Genomic DNA, 27,102 nt, shown 5'->3' on the forward strand with positions numbered 1-27,102 from the left:
TTTGTCACTGATAGATAAATAAGCAGTATGACAAGTAAGAACCGTTTTGCTCACTGCAGTTTCAAGCATTTAGGATTGGAGACGGCAGAAATAGTTAAGAGTGAAAATGAAACAGTTTCACTAACTGAACAAGTTGGGAATGATGAAGAATTTAAAGGTATCAACAATCATCTTAACCATTACGATGAAAATGAAAATGTGGGGCATGCAATTGTCAAAATCATTGTACGAAGACAGTCCATTATCTGCACTAGGGGTCTGTACTGGTTTTGTTCACTTAGTCAATCAAAAGAACATGACAGCATACACTGGATGAATTCTTTCTTCAATAAGTATTAGGAACTAATACATAGTTTTACAGTAAAATTGTACTACTGGCAGCATTCTAATTTGTTCCGTAGTTCATTTAAATGCATAATTTGTTACTCAGTTAAATAGTACTTTGTATTTTTTTTATATCTTTTTAACTATTTCCATGAAACTTCAGCTTACTGGGGCAGCCACTTAGATGGGCCAAAAAGTACTGGTCCCAATGTGTTCCAATTAACCAGAATCCACTACAATTTTATTTTCTTTTTTCACCACAGTTCATTGAGAGCAAAATTTATTCCATATCTCAGAGATTTGGTTAGTTTTTGAGAGTACTGTTAGGGCAGTTACATTATTTGGATAGCTATAATGCAGGTGTCACCTGTACAAGTAACCCTCCTACAGTAATCAAACATACACCATTTTTTTTATGAATGCAGGCTGTTAGTTCACATCAGGAAGCCATTTAAGAGATCTCTTTCACTGAGATTTGTAAAATACTTTATCACATATGGCAACTAACTAATACTTCAAGGCCATGGTAACTAGTCATTGGATGAGGCATTTTGTACCATTGTAACTACACAGGAGAAGACAATGAATTATGTTCATTTTAATTTAAAATGTTTATTTCCGACTTGCAGAAAAATCAGTTCTCAGGAATGAAATTTCGAGAACATAAAAGCAAAGGTGTAATGTTGAGACCTCACTTAAGAGTATTGTGAGCAGTTTTGAGTTCATTACCTAAAGGAGGTTGTGTGACATTGGATAGAGTTCAAAGGAGGTTCATGAAATGATTGTGGGATTGAAAGAATTACCATACAAGGAGCATTTGATGGCTCTGGGCTTCTGCTGACTGGAATTCAGATAAATGAGGGATGACCTCATTGAAACCTATCGAATGTTGAAAGGCCTCAATAGAGTGGATGTGGAGAGGATGTTGCCTATTGTGGGTGTGTCTAGGACCAAAGGACAGCCTCAGAACAAGGGGACATCAGTTAGAACAGGGATGAGAAGGAATTTCTTAGCCCATGAATGGTGAACCTGTGGAATTCATTGCCACGGGCAGCCGTAGAGGCCAAGACATAGGGTATATTTAAGACAGATATTGATGGATTCTTGATTAGTCAGGGCATGAAGGGATACAGGGAGGAGGCAAGAGATTGGGGTTAAGAGGGAAAATCGATCAGCCATGAAGAAATGGCAGAGCAGACTTAATGGGCCAAATGGGCTAATTCTGGTCCTATATCATATGGTCTTATGAAATGCTGGCATAACCCATCTGGACTAACTTTGACAATCTATCAGTCAGCTAGACCTCTAGGAAGTTCCTGATAGCGCATCATAAAGAACAAAAACAGATGCTTTGGCCCACACCATTGGTAGCGAACACCAAGGTGCTATTTGTACAAATCCAGTGTTTCCTCTTGCATCTCCAAAATCTCCAATCCCAACCCCACAACAATCCTCTTGTATCCATATTACTTGGAAAAATTTATAGTGACCAATTAACCTATAAACCAGCACATCTTTGCCATCCTGTTAATATTAATGGTGAGGATGTGGATGTAGTGAGGACCTACTAGTATCTGGGGATGCAGCTAGATGACAGACTGAATTGGAGCATCAAAACAGAGGCTGTGTACAAGAAGGGCTAGAGTTGCCTCTACTTCCTGAGGAGACTGAGGTCTTTTGGAGTATGTAGGCCTCTACTTCACAGGTTCTACCAGACTGTTGTCGCCAGCATAATCTTCTATGTGGTGGTATGTTGGGGCAATGGCATCAGCACAGGTGATGCCAACAGGCTCAATAAACTGAGTAGAAAGGCTGGCTCTGTTATAGGAGTCAAACTGGACACATTGGTGGCTGTGGGAGAACAAAGTACCCTATAGAAAATCCTGGCAATTCTGGACAATGTTTCTCACCCTCTGCCTGCCACCTTGGCTGAACAGAGGAGCTCTTTTAGTAATAGACTAAGACAACTGTACTGCTCCAAACAGCGCTATCTGAGGTCATTCTTACCGTCAGCCATTAGGCTCTATACTGAGTCAACCTATAGTCAGGGAAGTGATGACCCCCTCCTGTTAAGACTGTTTGAAGTAATTTATTTTTTATTCTTTCTTACTTCTCTTCTAATATTTGTATATCTGTGCACTTGTAATGCTACTATGACACTGTAATTTCCTTTGGGATCAATAAAGTCCCAATAAAGATCTGTCTGAGAGGAAAACCCATGCAGTCAGAAAATGCACAAACTCCAGAAAGTCAGGACTGAACACACTCTCGGGGGCTGTGAGGCTACACCATAAACTGCTGCACCACTGTTCCACCTGCCCTGCACCTCACTGTGAAAGAGCTGTCCACAGAGCAATTCCATGAAGCTCCCATGGAGATGGTAGAAGGGAGGAGAGCGGAGAAGCAGGTGGGGGACGGGGGAAACAGCATGAAGCAAATCTTTTTTTTAATTCAAAGTCACAGCATGCCAGTAATGCTGATAATTAATTGGTATACGTTGAATCATTGTCCCTGTTGTATGTCTCTGAGACAAATAGCCGCCTTTCTCTAACAACCCCATCCAACACTCTCCTCTGCCCAGCAGACTTTTGCCCTTTTTCTAAATCTGTAAATCTATCCTCTCTTTATTTCTAATTTATCTCCTACTCTACAGTCAGCCTCTCCTCCATCTCTACTCCTAGTCTGTACCTTTCTACCCAGGTAGCCCTCCACCTCCATCTTTACTGCTTGATTTGTCATCCTTCCAACTCTCATCTGCTGTTCCCATCTCCTTAACCCTTATTCTGCCACACAACAAAGATTTTAACTCATGTATGTGAAGGATGTAAGAAATAAAGTTAATTCAATTCCCTATTTCCCTCTGTACCCTGCCTGCCATCTCCTCTATTTTTTTTCAATGCACTGTATGTCTCAACTTCACTTCACAGTCTTGGTCACTATTTTGTATTTGATCTGAAAACCAGCCATAATGTCTCTTTGGTAACTCTACCCCCCCCCCCCCCCACTCTCTTTCTCTCTGCACTTGACACTTTTCCTTCCTAACCCTAATCACTGTTAACTCCAACTCGCTTTCATTCTCCCTCTTCCTCCTCCTCGACCCCCACCTACCCACTTCATCAAAGCTCCAGCAAGCTGTGTTTGTTCCTGACCTCTGTGTAGTTTGTTATGTCTCAACATGACTGTTTTAACTTCCCCGAGTGTTCCAGTTTCCTTCCATATGTCAAGATTTAAGTGGAAACTGAAGATTGTTCCAAAAGTAGCTGATTGCACATTGTTGAATTTGTCAGGAAAGCGAGAGGAAAAACGGGATTCGTCCAGGTTGGTGCTTGGTGGCTGGTGAACACGACCTGTCATCGTACGACTCTGTGACCGCTGACTTCCAGCTGCGTGGTGTTTCTCTCACCTCCAACTTCATCCCCTCCATCTCCCTCCCCCCAATTCACTCATCGACCGACTTTCCCGTTCCCGCACCGCCCCCCCCCCCCGCTCTTTTTGCTTCTCTGTTTATGTTTAAACTTACGAACCTGACAGGCCTGGGCATAACAGCGGCTTTTTAGGATCAGTAGGAACCATTAACCGGCCGGAATAAGATAAATTATTCAAGAGCCCGCGCTCTCGAGACTCGCAACAGTTCTCAGACGCACTTTCGTTTCAAGAGTTAGACGCATTTTGATAGCTACAGATGAAATGAAATAAGTACTAAAGATTTTTTTTTAATTTCGCTACTTTTAGGCAAACATTTTTTGTGTTTAACCTGCGTAGAGAATCCGCAGTTGTGGGTTAAAGGCTACTTTGGGCTTCAGTCGGCCTTCCTGTTGCTGGGACTTGACGTGAAGTGTTTAGTGAAGGATCCCGGCGCTTGCTGGAATATCAGGTCTCTGAACTTACCGTTTTCAATTGCATTATCTTTGTTTTGTCTAGTATAAAAATAATATTAATTGAATATCCATAGGAAATTTTGTTGACGTTTGAGGAAGGTTCCATTCCGTAAACACGGGAGACTGGACTTTCGTCCTAGTGATGATTACTGAGGACCATCCTCCATCTCCACCACCAACCCCACATCCTTTCTTTATATGCACGCGGAAGACTTTATCTCTCTCTTTGAACACACACGACGTTTCAGCAATTTCTCCATCCTGTTAATTAACAGGCTTCACTGTTAATTACACCTGTCTTGTGCCGCCTTCATTTCTCCTCTGCCCAATTCCTGACCATGCAGCTGCGCTATAACTGATGCTTATCAAGGGGGTTCCCAGGTTCTCTAAGGATTTAAAACTGTTTTTCTGGTATGTGTTCTGTCCTTTGCATTGTTCAGTAGGAACAGTTTGCAAATACGTTTAATGTTTGCCTGGCAATCTGAACATAATCTACTTTATGATGTTATGTGCCTGTGATGCCTTTAGAAGTACCCAAGTTTTTCATTGTGCATACATATACTTGAGAATAAGACAATAAACTTTGACTGTGCAGTTCATAGAATAACGGTACCACAGGAATTTGGCCCATGATGTGGAGCTGAACTAATTAAATTCCTAAATAAGCTAATCCCTTCTGCCTACACAAGATCCCTACCTGTCCATTTTTAATTCTTTGTTATGCTTGAATAATTCATTAGACCAGTTGTCCATTTATATTGACATACTATTCTGTTTATCTATTTATTTAGTTATTGGCATTCAGCTCAGAATAGGCCCTTCCAGTCCTTTGAGCCACACCGCCCAGCAATTCCCCTGAATTAAATCTGAGCTTAATCACGGGACAATTTACAGTGGCCAATTAACTCACCAGCTAGTAGGTCTTTGGATAGTGGGAGTAAGCCAGAGCACGTGGACACAGGGAAAACACGCAAACTCCTTACAGGCAGTGTTGAGAGTTGATCCTCAGTCACTGGTACTGTTATTGCTGTTGTAGTAGCCATATTGCTACAGTGCCCCCCCCCCCCCGAATGTTTTTGGGATGTTAATCATATCTTGAAAATCCAGACACTTCAACAACTTAATTCCCACCACTACATTAGGAACGTTGTTGTTCCGTTTCATGCCCTGTGGCGCATTGGCCGGCATTTTTGCCGTTTCCGTAGCATTTGATTGTTTATGTGGCTGAGTTGCTAACTCAGTGCTCAACCCAGCACAGACAGAAAGCATGCAAGGAGCCAGCCAGATCTGGACTCGGGACCATTTGCCTGAAGTCTGGTGTTGGTGCTTCTGCACCACTGGCCGGCTTATACTAGAATTGGGGAAACCAATATAGCTTTTAGCTGACATTTTCTAACAACTGGCAGGCTGATTGGTATCAGTTTCTGACTTTTTCTAGTAGGTTTCTCTGTTAATCTCCTGCATTTGATCTGGAAACTGTGGAAGCAAAATTAGCAACAATTCTGCTGTTTGTGTCACTTTCCTCTCTCTTGTATTCTTCAGTTCTGCATTTTAGTCATATATTTCTGAGTGAATCTATTTTGTTTCACACATAACATTAAAACACGTGTTTTATGTCAGCATCTTCACGCCCTTAGGAGGTTTGATTTATCATCAAAAAATCTGACAAACTTCTACAGATGAAGAATCACAGAAAAGTATAGCACAGGCAAGCACTTTGCTCCATCTAGTTCATGCTGAAGCATTTAAACTGCCTACTCCCATTGACCTGCTCCAGGACCATAGCCCTGCATACCCAGGTGCCAGGGTCTGGGATATCTCAGATCAAGTCCTCAGCATTCTTAAGTGGGAGGGTGAACAGCCAGAAGTCGTGGTCCATGTGCGTACCAATGACATGGGTAGGACAAGTGAGGAGGTTCTGCTTTGGGAGTTAGGTGCTAAATTAATGGGCAGGACCTCCAGGGTTGTGAACTCAGGGCTGCTACCCGTGTCTAGAACTTGGAAGATAATACAGCTTAATATGTGGCTAGGGAGTTGGTGTAGGAGGGAGGGCATAAGAGTTTTGGGTCATTGGGCTCCCTTCCATGGAAGGTGGGACCTGTGCAGAAGGGTCAATTTGCACCTGAACTTGAGAAGGACTGATATCCTAGTGGGAAGATTAGTTAATGCTGCACAGTGGGGTTTAAGTGAGAGTTGCAAGGGGGTACAGAGACAGTTAGTGAAGAGAGGTAGAGGCAGATGTTGGTAAGACCTCAGACAAAGTTGGGAATCAAAAGATTGAGCATAGTGCAGCAAAAGCAAAAAGAGTGAATACAGGACTGAATGTGTTGTATCTGAATGTGTACAGTATATGGAATAAGGTAGATGAACTTGCAGCACAGTTGCAGATTGGCAGGTATAATGTTGTAGGCATCACTGAATCATGGCTGAAAGATTATAGCTGGGAGCTTTATTTCCAAGGATGCAAATTGTATCAAAAGAATAGATAGGAAGGCAGAGGGGGCGGCATTGCTCTGTTGGTAAAAAATGAAATCAAATCATTAGAAAGAGGTAGGCTTGGAAGGTGTTGAATCTTTGTGGGTAGAGCTAAGGAACTGCAAGGTTAAAAAGATCCTGTTGGGAGTTGTATTCAGACCCCCAAACAGTAGTAAGGCTGTTACCTGCAATTTACAGTGGGAGATGGAAAATGCATGCCAAAAGGGCAATGTTACAATGGTCATGGGGGCTTCAATATGCAGGGGGATTGGGAGGATCAGCTTGGTGCTGGAATATTAGCATGGATATTGGGTGCAAGTTGAATAGGGAGTTAACATTGGCATGTGGCAAAGGTAATGTCGCAGTAGTTATGGGGGATTTCAACATGCAGGTGAACTGGGAGAATCAGGTTGGTGCTGGATTACTAGTTGGATATTGGGTGCAAGTTGAATAGGGAGTTAACATTGGCATGTGGCAAAGGTAATATCGCAGTAGTTCTGGGGGATTTCAACATGCAGGTGAACTGGGAGAATCAGGTTGGTGCTAGACCACAGGATAGGGAGTTTGTAGAGTGCCTACAGGATGCATTCTTGGAACAGCTTGTACGAGAGCCGACCAGGGACAAGACTATTCTGGATTTAGTGTTATGTAATGAACAGGATTTGATAAGTGATCTTGCAGTAAAGGAGCCATTAGGAGGTAGTGATCACAATATGATAAGCTTTTACCTGCAATTTGAGAAGGATAAGGGCAACTCGGAGGTGTCAGTGTTGCAGATGAACGGGGAAACTATGGAGCCATGAGGGAGGAGCTGGCCAAAGTTGACTGAACGGATAGCCTAGCAGAAAAGACAGTGGAGCAGCAATGGCAGGTATTCTTGGGAATAATGCACAAGGTGCAAAATCAGTTCATCCCCCCAGAGAAGGAAGGATTCAAAGGGGGGGGGGGAAGGGGCCACAGTGGTTGACAAAGGAAGTCAGAGATTGCATAGCATTAAAAAAAAAGGAAATATGACAGAGCTAAGGTGAGTGGGAGGACAGATGATTGGGAAGTTTTTAAGGAACAACAGAACTTAACTAAAAAGACAATACGGGGAGAAAAAATGAGGTACGAACGCAAGCTAGCCAGGAATATAAAGGAAGATAGCAAAAGCTTTTTTAGGTATGTGAAGAGAAAAAAGATAGTTAAGAACAATGTTGGCCCCTTGAAGAATGAATTGGGTGAAATTGTTATGGGAAACAGAGAAATGGCAGAAGAATTTAATGAGTACTTTAGATCTGTTTTCACTAAGGAAGACACAAGCAATCTCCCAGATGTATGGATGGGCCAAGGACAAAGGGTAACAGAGGAAATGAAACAGATTGACATTAGGAAGGAAACGGTGATGAGAAGACTGATGGGACTGAAGGCTGACAAATCCCCATGTCCAGATGGTCAGCATCCTAGGGTACAAAAGGAGGTGGCCCCGGAAATTGCGGATGCATTGGTAATCATTTTCCAATGTTCCTTAGATTCAGGATCAGTTCCTGAGGATTGGAGAATGGCTAATGTTATCCCACTTTTTAAGAAAGGAGGGAGGGAGAAAACAGAGAACTATCAACCTGTCAGCCTGACATTGGTGGTGGGGAAGATGCTAGAGTCCATTATTAAGGATGAAATAGTGGCATATCTAGATAGCAGTGATAGGATTGGGCTGAGCCAGCATGGATTTACCAAGGGTAAATCATGCTTGACTAATCTGTTGGAGTTTTTCGAGGATGTAACCAGGAAGTTAGACGGGGGAGATCCAGTGGATGTAGTGTACCTCGATTTTCAGAAGGCATTTGATAAGGTCCCTCATAGGAGATTGGTGGGTAAAATCAAAGCTCAGGGCATCGGGGGGAAGACATTGACATGGATAGAAAACTGGTTGGCAGATAGAAAGCAAAGGGCAGCGGTGAATGGGTGTTTCTTGGAATGACAGGTGCTGACCAGTGGGGTGCCACAGGGCTCAGTATTGGGACCACAGCTGTTTACAATTTACATCAATGATTTGGATGAAGGCATTGTAAATAACATCAGCCAACTTGCTGATGATACTAAGCTGGGTGGCAGTGTGACATGTGATGAGGATGTTAGGAGAATTCAGGGTGACTTGGATAGGCTGGGTAAGTGGGCAGATACTTGGCAGATGACATTTAGTGTGAATAAATGTGGGGTTATCCACTTTGGGAGTAAGAACAGGAAGGCAGATTATTATCTGAACGGTGTAGAGTTAGGTAAGGGAGAAATACAAAGAGATCTCGGAGTCCTTGTTCTTCAGTCACTGAAGGTGAATGAGCAAGTGCAGCAGGCAGTGAAGAAGGCTAATGGAATGTTGGCCTTTATTACAAAGGGACTTGAGTACAAGAGCAAGGAAATCCTCTTGCATTTGTACAGAGCCCTGGTGAGACCACACCTGGAGTATTGTGTACAGTTTTGGTCTCCAGGGTTAAGGAAGGAATTCCTGGCTGTAGAGGAAGTGCAGCGTAGATTCACGAGGTTAATTCCTGGGATGTCTGCACTTGCTCATAACATTCTCCTAACATCCTCATCACATGTCACACTGCAGAGAGTTTAGAGAGGCTGGGCTTGTACACGCTGGAATTAAGGAGATTGAGAGGGGATCTGATAGCAACATATAAGATTATTAAGGGATTGGACAAGATAGAGGCAGGAAATATGTTCCAGATGCTGGGAGAGTCCAGTACCAGAGGGCATGGTTTGAGAATAAGGGGTAGGTCATTTAGGACAGAGTTAAGGAAAAACCTCTTCTCCCAGAGAGTTGTGGGGGTCTGGAATGCACTGCCTCTGAAGGTAGTGGAGGCCAATTCTCTGGATGCTTTCTGAAGGAGCTAGATAGGTATCTTATGGATAGGGGAATCAAGGGATATGGGGACAAGGCAGGAACCGGGTATTGATAGTAATTGATCAGCCATGATCTCAAAATGGCGGTGCAGGCTCGAAGGGCCGAATGGTCTACTTCTGCACCTATTGTCTTTTGTCTATTACAGGAATTTCTAGAGTGCCTACAAGCTGGCTTTTTGGAGCAACTCGTGGCTGAGCCCACAAGAGGATCAGTTATTCTAGATTGGGTGTTGTGCAATGAACCAGCATTGATTAGAGAGCTGAAGGTAAAAGAACCCTCGGGGAAAGTGATCATAAAATGATTGAATTTACTCTGAAATTTGAGAAGGAGAAGCTAAAGTCAGAGGTGTCAGTATTACAGTGAAATAAAGAAAATTACAGAGATTTGAGAGAGGAGTTGGCCAGAATTGATTGGAAAATAATACCGACAGGGATGATGGCAGAGCAGCAATGGCTGGAATTTCTGGAAGCAATTTGGAAGGCATAGGATATATACATTCCAATGAGGAAGAAGTATTCTAAAGGAAAAATGACATAACCTTGGCTAACAAAAGAAATCAAAGCCAACATAAAAACCAAAGAGAGGGATTATAATAGAGCAAAAATCAGTAGGAAGTTAAGAGGATTGGGAAGCTTTTAAAAACCAACAGATGGCATCTAGAAAAGTCATTAAGAAGGTAAAGATGGAAGTAAACTAGCCAATAATATTAAAGAGGATACCAAAAGTAAAAGAGAGGTGAGAGTGGATATCAGACTGCTGGAAAACAATGCTGGAGAGGTAGTAATGGGGGACAATGAAATTACGGATGAACTGAATAAGTATCATGCATCAGTCTTTCCTGTGGGAGTTACTAGCAGTTTGGTGGAAGTTCCAGGTGTCAGGGGTCGTGAAGTGTATGAGGTTACCAGAACTAGAGAGAAGGTTCTTGGGAAACTAAAGAGTCTGAAGGTAGATGAGTCACCTGGACCCGAGGGTGTGCACCCCAGAGTTCTAAAAGAGATGGCTGTAGGGATCATGGAGGCATCAGTAATGAACTTTTGATAATCACTAGATCCTGGAATGATTCCAGAAGACTGGAAAATTGCAAATGTCACTCAACTCTTCAAGAAAGGAGAGAGGCAGAACGAAGGAAACCTTAGGCCAGTTAGTCTGACGTCAGTGGTTGGGAAGATGCTGGAGTTGATTATTTAGGATGAGGTCTCAGGGTGCTTGGAGGCGCATGATAAAATAGGCCAGGGTCAGCATGGGAATCCTTGCATGACAAATGTGTTGGAATTCTTCAAAGAAATAATCAGGATAGACAAAGGAGAATTGGTTGATGTGCACTTGGATTTTCAGAAGGCCTTTGACATGGTGCCACACATGAAGTTGCTTAACTAGCTATAAGCCCATGGTATTACAGGAAAGATTCAGGCATAGATAAAGCAGTGGCTGATTGGCAGATGGAAAAGTGTTGGAATAAAGGGAGCCTTTTCTGGCTGGTTCCCAGTGACTAGTAATGTTCTACAGGGGTCTGTGTTGGGACCAATTCTTTTTACGTTATATGTCAATGATTTAGATGATGAATTGATGGCTTTGTTGCAAAGTTTTCAAATGATTTGAGGATAGGTAGAGGGTCAGGTAGTTTTGAGGAAGTAGAGAGGCTACAGAAGGATTAGGAGAAAGGGCAAAGAAGTGGTAGATGGAATACAATGCTGGGAAATGTATAGTCATGCACTTAGGTAGAAGAAATGAAAGTGTTGACTTTTTTTAATGGTGAGAAAATAGAAACAAAACTGAGGTGTAAAGGGATTTAGGAGTCCTTGTGCCGGATTCACTAAACGTTAATTTGCAGTTGAGTCTGTGGTAAGGAAGGCTAATTTCAATAGGACTAGACTATAAAAGTAAGGATGTAACGTTGAAAATTTATAAAGCACTAGTGAAGCCACACTTGGAGCAATGTGAGCAGTTTTGGGCTGAAACTGGAGAGGGTTCATGATAATGAATGAAAATCAGAATCAGTTTTATTATCACCGGCATGTGACGTGAAATTTGTTAACTTAGCAGAAGCACTTCAATGCAATACATAACCTAGCAGAGAGAAAATAACAATAATAATCATAATAAAAAAAATAAAAATTAATAATAAATAATCAAGTAAATCAATTATGTATATTGAATTAATTTTTAAAAGTGCAAAAACAGAAATACCGTATATTTAGAAAAAAGTGAGGTAGTTTCCAAAGATTCAATGTCCATTTAGGAAACAGATGGCAGAGGGGAAGAAGCTATTCCTGAATCACTGAGTGTGTGCCTTCGGACTTCTATACCTCCTACCTGATGGTAACAGTGAGAAAAGGGCATGCCCTGGGTGCTGGAGGTCCTTAATAATGGACGCTGCCTTTCAGAGACACCGCTCCTTGAAGATGTTGTGGGTACTTTGTAGGCTGGTACCCAAGATGGAGCTGACTAGATTTACAACCTTCTGCAGCTTCCTTTGGTCCTGTGCAGTAGCCCTTCCATACCATAGAGTGATGCAGCTTGTCAGAATGCTCTCCACGAAACATCTATAGAAGTTTTTGAGTGTATTTGCTTTCATGCCAAATCTCTTCAAACTGCTAATGAAGTATAGCCTTCTTTATAACTACATTGATCTGTTGGGACTAGGTTAGATCCTCAGAGATCTTGACACCCAGGAACTTGAAGCTGTTCACTCTCTCCACTTCTGATCCCTCTATGAGGATTGGTATGTGTTCTTTTGTCTTGCCCTTCCTGAAGCCCACAATCAACTCTTTCGTCTTACTGATGTTGAGTGCCAAATTGTTGCTGCGGCTGAGATTCTACCAACAATGGTTGTATCGTTAGCAAATTTATAGCTATACCTAGCCACACAGTCATGTGTATATAAATGGTTGTATCGTTAGCAAATTTATAGCTATACCTAGCCACACAGTCATGTGTATATACAATGGTTGTATCGTTAGCAAATTTATAGCTATACCTAGCCACACAGTCATGTGTATATACAATGGTTGTATCGTTAGCAAATTTATAGCTATACCTAGCCACACAGTCATGTGTATATAAAGAGTAGAGCAGTGGGCTAAGCACACACCTCTGAGGATCGTCAGCGAGGAGGATGTGTTATTACCAATCAGACAGATTGTGGTCTTCCGGTTAGGAATTTGAGGATCCAATGCAGATGGAGGTACAGAGGCCCAGGTTCTGCAACTTCTCAATCGGGATTGTGGGAATGATGGTATTAAACGCTGTGCTATAGTCAATGACAGCATCTTGATGTAGGTGTTTGTGTTGTCCAAGTGGTCTAAAGCTGTGTGTAGAGACCCATTGAGATAATGTCATCTGTTGACTTATTGTGGAGTTCAGTCTAGTTATGACCAACCTCTCAAAGCATTTCATCACTGTCGAAGTGAGTGCTACCGGGCGATAGTCATTAAGGCAGCCCACATTAATCTTCTTAGGCACTGGTATAATTGTTGCCTTTTTGAAGGAAGTGGGAACTTCTGCCCATAGTAGTGAGAGGTTGAAAATATGCTTGATTACTCCCACTAGTTCATTGGCACAGGTTTTCAGAGCCTTACCAGGTACTCCATCAGGACCTTCCGCCTTGTGAGGGTTCACCCTCTTTAAAGCCAGCCTAACATCAGCCTCTGAGACGGAGATCACAGGGTCATCAGGTGCAACAGGGATCTTCACAGTTGTAGTTGTGTTCTCCCTTTCAAAGGGTGCATAGAAGGCATTGAATTCATCTGGTACTGAAGCATCGCTGCCATTCATGCTATTGAGTTTCGCTTTGTAGGAAGTAATGTCTTGCAGACCCTGCCAGAGTTGGCATCCATCTGATGTTGCCCCCAACCTTGTGTGAAATTATCCCTTCGTCCTTGAAATAGCCTTCTGCAAATCATATTTGGTTTTCTGATTCAGGCCTGGGTTGCCAGTCTTGAATGCCACAGATCTAGCCTTCAGCAGACGATGTACCTCCTGGTTCATCTATGGCTTTTTCTTTGTGAATGTACAGTAAGTCCTTGTGGGCACAAACTCATCCATACAGGTTCTAATGAAATCAGTAACAACTGCAGCATACTCATCCAGGTTCAAAGATGAATCCCTGAATCCAATCCAATCCACCAATTCAAAGCAGTCCTGTAGGCACTCCAGCGCTTCCCTTGTCCATACCTTCTTGATCCTCACTGCTGGTGCTGCAGTCTTCAGTCTCTGCCTATACTCAAGGAGTAGAAGTACAGCCAGGCGATCAGACTTCCCGAAGTGAGGGCATGGAATTGCACAGCGGGCATTCTTGATGGTGATGTAGCAATGGTCCAGTGTATTGTTTTCTCTGGTATTGCAAGTGGTCTGTTGATGGTAGTTGCTTAGTGATTTTTTTCAGACTGGCCTGGTTAAAATCTCCCAAAACGTTGGTGAAGGCACAAGGGTGCGCTGTTTCGTGCATGTTGATCCAATTACACTAAAGCCTGCTTATCATTGGTGGAATGTAAACTGCTACCAAAATGATCCCAGAGAATTCCTGTGGTAGGTAAAAAGGATGGCACTTTACTGCTGGATATTCCAGGTCTGGTGAGAAGAATTGGGACAGCACAGATATATTTGTGCACCAAGAAGAGTTGATCATGAGGCATACTCCCACACCTCTGCTTTTGAGAGACTGTATAGGTCTATCTTGACGGCATATAGTAAACCCATCGATCTGGATTGCTGCATCTGGTCCAGAAGGGGTTAACCAGGATTCCATGAAACAAAGGACACGCACGGTCCTAAACTTGATTCTGATTTGTCAAGATCCCCCCTCTCAGCCTCACCAGTGTAGTCCAAAGGGAAGCAAAGCAATATGTTTGGCACCAGCTTGGTTCTAGGAGCTGCCAGAAACATGCTCAGTGACATTCAGCCACCTAAGTGGCTCCACTACAGATTTGCTGTCTGTGTTTACTCCCACAGCCTTTGTCTGCTCCGAGGCTTCCCACAAGGCAGTGAGACTATTTACCTATAGTTGGGGATCCGGTTCTCGAGCACCAGGGCATGTCCACACGTCAGTGGGCCTGCGTGCTACATGTGCAAGGGCCAGACTTCCTCCCTGTCCCCTGTAGTTCAGCTGAGTTCAATTTGCATGTGTTGCCAGCGAGGAGGCACTACATGAGGCTTACTGTTAGAGAGGCTGTGTTAGAGAGGCAGGGAGGGATCTGCACATTCAGCTCTCCTTTTTGCAAGACTGCTAGCCAGTGGTGGAAGCTGAAGGTGAGAGTAACAAGCACTACCCACTACACTGCCACACTAGATGCGTCACAACAACCATTTGGGCCTATATTCACTAGAATACAGAAGAATGAGGGGTGACCTCATTGAAACCTATCGAATGGTGAAACACCTTGATAGAGAGGATGTTTCCTGTGTTGGGAGAGTCTAGGATCAGAAGACACAATCTGAGAATTGAGGGGCGTCCTTTTCTTTCTTTTTCAATCTTTTTATTGAATTTCATATATAAAGAAAACATATCATAATAGTGAAGAGGTTATAAGTGCAATAGACTTGAGATTACATTAATAATAAGATAACAATATCCTATTAAATATCAACAACAAAAAATAGTATAATAATCAATCGTCTATAATAATTATATATGAAAAAAATAAAAATAATCATCAAAAGAAGAAAAAAAATTTTAAAAATACAAGAAAAAATATATAGAAAAAAAACACTAAACTAAACTAACATGGGCAATAATAACAGTTTATATGTATATGATAGTGTCAAGAACTCCGGAACTTCATACCTGAACAAGAATAAGCAGAGAGAAGGTCTGGAAGAGGTCAAATTAATTCATATGAAAATGTCGAATGAACGGTCCCCAAGTTTCTTCAAATTTAATTGATGAGTCAAAAATAGTGCTTCTAATTTTTTCCAAGCTCAGATAAGAAATAGTTTGAGAGAACCACTGAAATGTGGTAGGAGGATTTACTTCTTTCCAATTTTGTAATATAGACCTTCTGGCCATTAATGTTACAAAAGCAATCATTCGTCCAATTGAAGGGGAAAACTGATTACCATCCTCATTTGGTATACCAAAAATTGCAGTAATAAAATGAGGTTGTAAATCAATATTCCAAATTGAGGAAATGGTAGCAAATATGTCCTTCCAACAGTTATGTAAAGTGGGACATGACCAAAACGAGGGGCGTCCTTTTAGAATTGAACTGAGGAATTTCTTTAGCCAGAGACTGGTGAATCTGTGGAATTCATTGCCACAAGCAGCTGTGGAGGCCAGGTCTTTATGCATATTTAAGGTAGAGGTTGATAGGTTCTTGTTTGGTCAGAGCATGAAAGTACAGAAAGAAGGCAGAAGACTGGAGCTAAGAGGAAAATTGGATCAGCATGATGAAATAGTGGAGCAGACGCAATGGGCCAAGTGGCCTATTCTGCTCCTATATCTTAAGGTCTTATGGCTTTATACCACTACTATCCAAATTTCTCTTAAATGTGGAAATCAAGCTTAAATATGCCACTTCTGCTGGCAGTTCATTCCACACTCACACAACCCTCTGAGTGACAAAGTTTTCCTTCATGTTCCCCTTAAACTTTTCACCTTTCACCCTTAACCCATACTCAGTGGAAAAAAAAGTCTGCTTGCATTTACCCTATCTATACCTTTCAGAATTTTGTATGCCTCTATCAAACCTCCCCTCAATCTTCTACTTTCTAAGGAATGAATTCCTAAACCTATTCAGGTCCTCCAGTCCCAGCAACATCCTTGTACTGTTAAGAGTATTCTGACTGGTTGCACCATGGTCTCGTACAGCAATTTGAATGCACAAGGACATAAGAAACTGTAAGAGAATAGTGAATTCAGTCCAACGCATCAAGGACATATTTCTTGGCACCATCAGTACTATCTATAGGAGGCACTGACTCAAAAAGGCAACGTCCATTCCATCTTCCCACAGTTACCATCATCAGGCAAGTGGTACAGAAGCCTAAAGACCCACACCACCAGGGTCAAGAACAGCTCCTTCCTTTCGTCCGTTCAGTTTCTGAACCAAACTCTACAACCCTAATCATTAGCTTAATTATTAGTTGTGCTTTATTGTTTCTTTATTGGTTACAGGAAAGTGTGCTAGAAATGTAAATTAATTTTGCAATTTGATGAAGAATAATTGTGATGCCCAACTGTAATGGACAAATTAGAAAATAGACCTTTTTTAAGTCAATTGTGGTTATCTGTTTTTTTTCTTGGACAATATGCTGCTTAACAAAAAAAAGAGAATATTAAAGAATTTGTACGTTAAAAGAGAAATGGTTTAAATTATATTGGCAGTGACATTATACTAAAAGTGATATTCAGTTTACTTAAGTGTTGGTTGGTTGTCGATTTCAACAATAATTGTGTTTGTGCAGCTCACCTGATGTACTTGCAGGTGAGTGTAGAGGTTAATTCCTGAACGTCATAAACATTCACAGTGGGGACAAGAGAGTTGCTCTGATTCTGTAGGTACAGATGTTGTAGCTGCTTTCCTCTTCTCTCAGGCAGTCTCCAGGTCCGCATGACACCAATCTTCTCAGTGGCTCTGAGCAAAATTAACCAAGGTGCACCAACCAGTTCTGTCTCATGCCCTACGTTCCAGATGCTGGGATGCTGGCCTTCACAGTCCTTATACCTCTTGCAAGGTCTACCACAGTTTCTGCTTCCCCATAATAACTTGCCATAGAGCAGCTTCTTAGGAGGTCTGGTGTTCTCCATACATATAATCTTGAAAGCTCAACAAAGTTGTAGTTTCCAGATCATAGCTTCAATACTGATAGTCTTTGCCCTGTTGAGAACTTCCAGTAATGTCCCAGTGGATACCCATAATGGATCGCAGGCTGCACATATGGAAGTGCTCCAGCAGTTTGAGTGGACCTGCTACTTCAGAATCAGAATCAGAATCAGATTTATTATCACTGGCATGTGGCGTGAAATTTGTTCTACTTAATAATGTGACATAAAATTTGTTCCTGTTACTAATGCAGCAAAGTGAAATTGCGTCTTCAGTGATAAATCCATGTTTTCTTGGATATCTTTTAACCGGTGTTATAGGTGAGAGTGCAGGGTTAATGCTTTCATTAAACATTTTCTCAGGATAGTATATGATGTTATGTACATACTTTGATAGTAAATTGACTTTGAACCTTGATAGATATATTTGAAACTAGTTCTGATGTTTGTGTCAATTTGGTGTCCTCACTTTCCGTGGCAGGTGCAATGATTTCTGCAATGTTTCTAGTTCCTGATGTACTCATGTCTTACTGCCCTCCCCCTGTCCACCCCTGCAACTCCCTTTCCTTCATTCTTTATCTCTTTAGTACAATTTTTCTAATTGTGATTATTATTTGTCTTGTTCTGTGGTTTCATAACTCACCCAAATGAATGGTATTTCTAGTATTAAATTACTCAAAGCCTCATTGAAGTATTAAAAATGTTTCTTACACCCGCCTTCTGTTTCAAAAGTAGAAGTGTTTCCAACCGACCAAGTCAAGAAAAGATATTTGAAGAAGGGCACTGTCAGCTAGTTTAAAGAAGGTTTGATTTCCGTGTCTTTAGCCAGTGATTATGTGGAGCCATGTCAATTAAGAATTGAAATGTCTCATTTCCTCACTGAATCAGAAAGATGAAAGTTTATTTTTCATTTTGTTCTTTCTCTGTTCAATATGAACACTATCAAGCTTTGGTAATTTGAGGCTGATATCCCATCATCAAGGTCATGGTTGAGCTTTGCTTCAATGTCATTTTCCTACATTATCTTTATAATCCCTTGATTACCTTAATATTTAAAATTCTATCAGTCTCTGATTTTGAATGAACTTAGTGACTGAGTGTCTACAGTTCTGTTAAGTTGAGAAAGTCATAGATTCACAAATGTTTGCCTGAGAGAAAAATCTAATTTCAGTCCTAAACATTTATTCCTTTTCTGATATTATGACCTCTGATTCCACACTCACCAGCCAGGTGAAACATCCTTCCTGCGTCCAGTCTGTTGAGTCCTATAAGAATTTTGTAAATCTCATCTTATTCTGCTGAGCTTAGAGAATACAGACCGTGTACTCAATATTTCCTTGAACAGCAAACACACCATCCATGGAACGAGTAAAGTGTATTTTCATCACATTCCCTCTCAAATAAGTACAGTAAGTACAGTTAATTGGATCATTGGTTAATCGGGGCTGCCGCTTATTTGGGACAACTCTTAAAGAACAAAAACAAAACGAGAAAATAGCAGGGATTCTGTTTGTTTATTTGGGACACTATGCCATTTAGTTGGGTCAGGAGATTGTTGTTGAACATTTTCTACCTGGCATCTGCCAAGTATATTTGTGTGGCAACAGTGTACTTAGTTGCATGTGTTTGCGTTCAAAAAGCAGTGCTATTCGCCACTGATAGTTGGCAAAAAATTAGCTATAAGACAATTCAGAACTGTTCTGCTAAACGTGGTTTCACACATTCAGATTTGAGGTGCCAGAAATGGTTGGGCGTGAAAGTGAAACAATTTCACTACTTCAATATGTTAGAAACGACAAATAATTTGACAGTCATCTTGATTGGTACAATGAAAGTGAAGATTTGGAGGATACAATCATTGAAAACATTGTATGAAGGCAGTCCATTATCTGCACTAGGTGTCTGTGCTGATTTTGTTCACTTACAGTCAATCAAAAGAATACGGCAGTGCACACTGAATGAATTCTTTCTTCAATAACTATTAGGAACTAATACATAGCTTTTTGTACTGTAGAGTTAGTGGTAGTGTTCTGCTTTGTTGTGTATTTCACTTAAACACATGAATTGTTACTCAGTTAAACAGTAGTTTGTCTTTTTTATGCATTTTTAACTATTGCCATGAAACTTAGGCTAATTGGGGAAGCTGCTTAATTTAGCAAAAATATACTGGTCCTGATGTGTCCCAATTAACCAGAATCCACAGTATATCCATTTTTAGTGAAGGAGACTAAAATTATACACCGTACTCCAGACATACATATCTTTACTCTTGCACTCAAACTCTCTCATACTAAAGACCATTTGCTAATTGCTTGCTGCCTTTGCATATTGGCCTTCAATGACTTTTACTTAGTTACCAGGCCCCACTCCTTTGATCAACCCTATCTAACTCTTAGCATTTTAAAAAAATGGCACTTATCTATTTACTTAGCTTATCTATATTTCTTTAAATCTACTTAGCATAATCCCTCCTAATCTGTATCATCAGCAAAGTTAGAACTATCATTTTTGGTCCCCTCAGCCAATTTAGTAATATAGACGGAGTAGATGAGACCCCAAGTACAATGCCTGTTGTACCTTACTAGCCAAAGCCTCTCAGCCTGAGAGAAAAAAACATTTATTGCCACTACTTGGTTTATGACTGAACTAGTTGTTGCTCTGTGACAATAAAATGCTTCCAACTTCCTGTGTTGTAACCTTATTGATCAATCTCCTGCATGGGACTTCGTTAAAATCCTTCTGACAATCCAAAAGCACCACTACTATTGGTTTTACCTTCCAATAAGATATGATTAGATAAAATAAGACTTTATTTATCTCGAAGGAAATTATTGTTTCAAGGTTGCTCGGTCAAAAATATAGACCGTACTTTAAAATATAAAATGTTAAGCATTGAGCTACGGAAAAATATAAAATATGCAATAAAAAGTAATGGTGCAAGACACAAATGTCCAATGGAATTATATACATATATAATTAAGGAGGAGGAGTTGTCAAGTCTTATAGCCACAGGGAGAAAGGATCTCCTGTGGCATTCAGTGGTGTGCCTCGGTGGAATTAGTCTGTTGTTAAAGGTGCTCCTCTGTTTGTCCAAGTTGTTACGGAGGGGGTGAGAGGGATTGTCCATAATGCTCCATAGCTTCTACAGCATCCTCCTGTCAGTCACAACCACCAGGGAATCCAGTTCCGCCCCCAGAACAGAACCGGCCTTCCTGTTGAGCTTATCGATCTTCATGGCATCAGCTGCTATCACCCTGCTGCCCCAGCAGACTACAGTTTAGAATAGAATGCTGGCCACCACTGAGTCGTAGAACATCTGCAGCATTGTACCATGGATTTTGAATGGCCAGAGTCTCCTCAAGAAGTACAGTTGGCTCTGTATTTTTAATCTATAGCCTCTGTATTTTAAGTCCAGTTCAGTTTATTGTCCAGGTGAGTTCCCAGATATTTGTAATACTGGTTATATCCACAAAGTACTTCAATAGATTAGTTAGGTTTGATCTTCTTGTCATATAGTTTATCCAAACTGACTCTGTTTAATCCTGTTGTGTTCAAGATGTTATATTATTATTTCCATTATAAGATCGTAAGACCATAAGATGTAGGAGCTGAAGCAGGCCATTTGGCCCATTGAGTCTACTCCACCATTCAGTCACGGGCTAATCCAATTCTTCCAGTTATTCCCACTCCCCTGCCTTCTCCCCATACCCTTTGATGCCCTGGCTAATCAAGAACCTATCTATTATGTCCTGGCATTGGAGAGGATCCAAAGTAGGTTTACAGGGATTTTCCCAGAAATGAAAAGGTTAACTTACACTCAGTTGCCACTTTCTTAGGTACACCTGTATACCTGCTCGTTAATGCAAATGTCTAAACAGCCAATCATGTAGCAGCTACTCAATGCATGAAAGCATGGTCAAGAAGTTCAGTTGTCAGACCAAACAGCAGAATGGGGAAGAATTGTTACCTAAGTGACTTTGACAATGGAATGATTGTTGGTGCCAGGTAGGGTGGTTTAAGTATCTCAGAAATTGCTGATCTCCTGGGATTTTCACGCACAACTGTCTCTAGAGTTTAAAGTGAATGGTGCAAAAAACAAAAAAAATTCAGTGTGCAGTGGTTCTGCGGACAAAAATGCCATATTAATGAGAAAGGTTGGAGGAGAATGGCCAAATTGCTTCAAGCTGACAGGAAAGCGACAGTAACTCAAAATAACCACTTGTTACAACAGTGGAGTGCAGAATGGCATCTATAAACAGTTAGCACATTGAACCTTGAAATGGGGGTGCTATGGCAGCAGAAGACCATAAGCATACAGAAATATACTCAGTAGTCACTTTATTAGGCACAAGAGATACCTAATAAATCAGACAAGATGGAATGGCAGAGCACACTCAATGGACCAGAGGGCCCATTTCTGCTCCTATGTCTTATGGTCTTATTATAAATTCTAGGATATTTCCTACTACTGACTATAAAATAATCTGCTGTGTCTTTTTCCTGCCTCCCCACCCTTCACTTTCAGCTCCCTTTGTTGGCCTCTGTCTTAGATTTAATGCAAAGATTTCTCCACTCTATCATGATTATGTTCATGTTCCTGATGGCTTTCTGTGACTTGAGAAAATACTTTTTTTTTGCTTATTTTGGATTTTTTATTTAAATGCCTGTTCACTATCATATCTTTCCCAATCTACCACAGCTAGCTCTTCTCTTCATACCTAGAGCTTCTATCGTTTAGATTTAAGGCCTTAGTTTTGCATTAAATCACATCCCTTTCAAACTTGTTATACGTTTCTACCATATCATCACCGTGCTTAAAGCCCTCTTACAAAAAGATTGTTTTTAAACATTTTTCTCAAAACACAATCAAAAATAGACTTTTCCACCTGTGGTTTCTTCACATGTTGATATGGAAGGAATTGTCACAGACTAGGCCGGCTTTCAAAATGTTAGTAAAGAGAACTAACTATACCGTGAAACATGTTTAGCAGATGTTGAGTTGTACACAGTAGTTTGTTTCAATAAATTATTTAGAAGTAGCAGTAATGGAGTTATCTCTATCTCTTGGGTTGGGATTTTTTTCTAGTCAAAAACAAACCTTCTTCATCCAGAAGGATGATATTTTAAGGATATTTTAAGATCATCCTTTGTAAGCATCAGTCTGTTGTGAGGTACACGCAAAATGCTCGGTCTGTTGTGGGGACTCACCATCAGGCAGGAACTGCCTGACATACATTCCTCCAGTATTTTGTGTGCGTTACTCTGGATTTACAGCATCCCCAAGTCTGTTGTGGGAAATGCTTTGCCATATGCTCACCAGAAATCTAAACAGAATTGAGGAACTCCAAAAGATCCACATATTTTAAACACTTGGGCAGTTTGAAAATGGGTAAACAAGGTAATGCATTAATTTTCAAAGTGGGAAACCACTAACCAGTCAGCATTGCAGACTGAGATAGGATGTGACATTTTGAATGTGTTTATCTTTTAGTTTTGTTTTCAGTCAACAAGGTGTTTTACTGAACATTTTATTCAGGTAACGTTTTAGATCTAAGTTCAGAGTAATAACCACTATTTTGAAATCTTAGGGAATATTTACAAATGCTGGGATTTGTTTGCATGAAGTGGACTGTTTTGTAATTTATTAACATGACGTACTGATTTTGAAACAACGCATATGCTGTATATACCATTGTATACACTTTTTATTTCCTTAAGAAACAAATCATCTGTTGAATCACGAATTTGTCCTTTAGTAGTATCTGGCCAAAAAAATTGCAATATTCTATTTACTGATTTCATTGTCAGTTCTGGCCACATCTCTTGATGAACCAATTTCTCTACTCTAAGTGAAAATTTCTGTTCTCACGATAACCAAGGAATTTCCACTGGCAGTACTGAGCCTCAGAATAAAGTACTAAAATTCAGTCATCCAGGATTATAGAACATAGAGTAGTACAGCACATTACAGGCCCTTCAGCCCACTATGTTGTGCCGACCCTTTCTTAGAAGTTTGCATTAATGGCATATCATCCAAAACTTAGCCAAATTTCTGTAGATGCACAATGGAGAATATCCTGAATGGTTGCATCACAGCCTCATATGGAAACACCAATGACCAGAAATGGAAGAGTCTACAGAAAGTGGTGGATACAGCCCAGTCCATCACAGGCAAAGCCTTCCCCATTATTGAGCATATTTACAAGGAGCACTGCCACAAGAAAGCAGCATTTATCATCAAGGACTCCTATCATCTAGGCTGTCTTCTCACTACTACCATCAGGCAGGAGGTACAGGAATCTTAGGTCCCACACTCTAGGTTCAGGAACAGTTTTTACCCTACAACCATCAGCTTCTGAACCAGTGTGGATAACTTCACTCACCTCAATGCTGGACTGACTCCACAACCCATAGACTCATTTTCAAGGACTCAAGAAATCATATTTTCAGTATTATTATCAGCATTTTGTGTGTGTTGTTTGAATTGCCAGCATCTGCAGATTTCCTCATGATTTTCAGTATTATTATTTATTTTTTAATATAATGGTTGCACAATTTGTCTTCTGTACATAGGTTGTCTGTCAGTCTTTGTTATTTATAGTTTTTCATAAATGTTATTATATTTCTTTATTTTCCTGTAATTCTTGCGTGACAATTAATCTCAAGGCAGTATATGGTGACATACAAGTACTTTGATAATAAATTTATTTTGAACCTTGAATTTACTTCCGCACACACCATATAGTGCTATCTTGAAGTAGAGCAGGAGAGCAGTTTTCTGATATTTATTCTTTAATAAGCTGGATGTTCATGTTCACATTTCTACTTATTGGAGCTTGCTGATGGGGAAATTAGCAGTCCTGTTTTCCTGCAATATTGTAATGCCTAAGCATTTTGGGCATCTTAAGATCCATAAAGGCAATATTTAAATCATTTCTTTCCACAGCAAATAAATAGAAACTAATGTCACAACTAAAATAGACTATTTCATTCCTTTGTAGTTTGATTATGATCACAAATAAGAGAAAGTCTGCAAATGCTGGAAATACGAGCAACACACACAAAACGCTGGAGGAACTCAGCTGGCCAGGCAGCATCTATAGAAAAAAGTACAGTCAGTGTTTCAGGGCAAAACCCTTTGGCAGGACTGGAGAAAAAAAGCTGAGGGGTAGATTCAAAAGGTGGGGGAGGGGAGAGAGAAACACCAACAGTAGGTGAAACTTGGAGGCAGAGCGATAAAGCAAAGAGCTAGGAAGTTAATTGGTGAAAGAGACAGAAGGCCATGGAAGAAAGAAGAAAAGGGTAGGAGGAGCATCAGATGGAGGCGATGGTTGGGAAAGGGGAGGAGAAATGATGAAGTTGGGGGGATGGGGGCTGTACTGGAAGTTTGAGAAATCGATGTTCATGCCATCAGGTTGGAGGCTACCCAAATGGAATATAAGGTGTTGTTCCTCCAACCTAGGTGTGGACTTTTCCCGACAGTGTTTGGTGCTCCCGGTGTGACCTTTTGTATATTGGTTAGATCCGATGTGAATTGGGAGACCGCTTGGCCGAGCACCTACTCTCTATCCACCAGAACAAGCAGGATCTTCCAGTGGCCACCCATTTTAATTCCACTTCCAATTCCCATTCCAATATGTCCATCAATGGCCTCCTCCACTGCTGGGATAGGTTGGAGGAATAATATCTTATATTCCGTTTGGTTAACCTCCAACCTGATGCATGAACATCGATTTCTCAGACTTCCAGTAATGCCTCCAGCCCCCTTCCCTTTCACCATTTCCCATCCCCTTGTCCCTCTCCCATGTTATCTCTTTACCCGCCCATCACCTCTGGTGCTTCTTCCCCCCACCACCACCTTCTTTCTTCCATGGCCTTATGTATCTTTCACGAATCAACTTCCTAGCTCTTTGCTAAATCCCTCCCCTTCCAAGTCTCACCTGTCGCCTGGCATTTCTCTCTCCTCTGCCCCCACCTTTCACATCTACTCCTCAGCTTTTTTTTCCAGTCCTGCCGAAGGATTTCAGCCTGAAACGCCGACTGTACTTTTTTCCATGGATGCTGCCTGGCCTCCAGCATTTTGAATTTGATTATGATGTCAGTTACAAATTATAAAGTTGGAGATTTTTAACAGTATTGTTGAGATACAGTGTGGAGTCGGCCCTTCAAGCCATGCCACACAGCAATCCCTGATTTGATCCTAGCCTCATCACAGGATAATTTACAATAACCAATTAACCTACCAACTGTTACGTCTTAGGACTGTGGGAGAAAACCATAGCACCCAGAGAAAACCCATGCAGTTATGGGGAGAATGTACAAACTCCTTACAAGGTTGAATAATATAATAACAACTTCCACCTTTCCCTTAAATTTTACCTGCCTAGATCAAGCTACCTAGGTGCTACCTGACCTGCTGAGTTCTTCCTTTAGTTTTTGTGTGTTCCTTTGTTCCAACATCTGCAGTCTTTATTGTGTCTGTATTAACAATATTGTTCTTTGCATTGCTATTGAATAGACTAATAGCTAAATATTTTCAACAAACAATGAAATTGTTTTTGCATGAAATTTTTTTACAATGAAATTAGTAAGATTTTTTTTTGTCATTCTCCCAGTCCCATTCCAGTTAGAATCATTCAGCACAGAAGTAGTCCCTTTGACCAACATGGGCAGTCAGTGCTAACCTGATGCCCACCTAAGCCAACTCCATTTTCCAGCATTTAGCCATATCCCTCTAAACCCTTCCTATTCATTTACCTGTCCGGTTGTCTTTAAAATGTTGCTAATGTACTTGTTTCAAGGACTTCCTCTAGCAGCCCATTCCATATATGAGTCATCCTCTGTGTGAAAAAGTTGCCTCTGAGGCTCCTGTTAAATCTCTCCCCTCTCAGTTTAAACTTTCAGTTCTTGGCTCCTTGACTTTTAAAAAGATCCTATCTATGTCCCTCATGATTTTATACACCTCTGTAAGATGCCGCTGATTCTCCTATGCTCCATTGTATAAAGTCTGAATATGCTGAGCCTGTCTCCATAACTTAGTCCCTCTATGCCTGCAACATCATAAATTATTCCTGCTGTTATATGATTAGAAAAGAGATTCAACTCCTGTTCTGGGTAATTTCCCAGTACTCATGGATTACCAAAGTTAATTTTAGATCTTTACCCCACACATGAATGTGCAGTGCACCAGTTTCTTTCCATGTTGTAAATTATGTTGAGCTGAATTTGTCTGCTCTTTTGTACAGCAATGTGGTACAGTAATTATTCAAATCAAAATCAAATTCAATTATCATTCTACTGTACATGAATACAGCAAAATACAACAGCGTTCCTCTGGGAGCAAGGTGTAAAACATACATAGGGCATTCAAAACAAGAGCAAAAATCATAGTCATGCAAAAAAACACATATATAGTCCAAGACCCTGAGCGATACGTCCTGCACATTGATTGTACAGATACCTATAAGTTTACTAGCCCAGTACTTTTCTAATCTATTGTTATTTATTTCAGAACTGGGAAGATGCTATTAGGCACAAGAATAAAAGAGAAACCTACACACTTCCAGTCATCAGAAAAAACATTTGTTTTTAACTTTAAGTCAGGACAACAGTCATATGTGCTGTCTGCACCCCTCCAGATCCCAATGCAAGGAAGCATCAATGATTTACATGGACGTCTTATGCTCTTACATAGTCTTCCTTATTTTGTTGAGAATGGTGAGTATTTCATTTGAAATTTGACAGCCACCTAAACCATTTAACTGTATGTAACTATA

The 27,102-nt window shown here is 40.8% G+C and overlaps 2 protein-coding genes across 4 annotated transcripts in view; one reads left to right on the forward strand and one right to left on the reverse strand.

The window, feature by feature from the left end:
• rad51ap1 (RAD51 associated protein 1) overlaps positions 1-3,944 on the reverse strand; it is a 64,834-nt gene extending 60,890 nt beyond the window's left edge. The window contains exon 1 of one of the 2 annotated variants that reach the window (XM_059987479.1): positions 3,849-3,907. Coding sequence is in view for 1 of the 2 variants with exons in the window: in XM_059987480.1 (XP_059843463.1) it covers positions 3,849-3,865 (17 nt within the window). In the remaining variant the exon portion in view is untranslated. Of the gene's footprint in view, positions 1-3,848 lie in introns of both variants that reach the window. The other variant, XM_059987480.1, reaches the window with a different exon arrangement.
• A 163-nt stretch (positions 3,945-4,107) lies between these two features.
• c13h12orf4 (chromosome 13 C12orf4 homolog) overlaps positions 4,108-27,102 on the forward strand; it is a 69,537-nt gene continuing 46,542 nt past the window's right edge. The window contains exons 1-2 of one of the 2 annotated variants that reach the window (XM_059987482.1): positions 4,108-4,198; positions 26,838-27,043. In XM_059987482.1, the coding sequence (XP_059843465.1) occupies positions 26,848-27,043 (196 nt within the window). In that variant the 5' untranslated portion in view covers positions 4,108-4,198; positions 26,838-26,847. Of the gene's footprint in view, positions 4,199-9,513; positions 9,830-26,837; positions 27,044-27,102 lie in introns of those variants that run through there. The other variant, XM_059987481.1, reaches the window with a different exon arrangement.

The sequence above is a fragment of the Hypanus sabinus genome, chromosome 13, assembly GCF_030144855.1.
Source record: "Hypanus sabinus isolate sHypSab1 chromosome 13, sHypSab1.hap1, whole genome shotgun sequence".
Classification (NCBI taxonomy): Eukaryota; Metazoa; Chordata; class Chondrichthyes; order Myliobatiformes; family Dasyatidae; genus Hypanus; species Hypanus sabinus.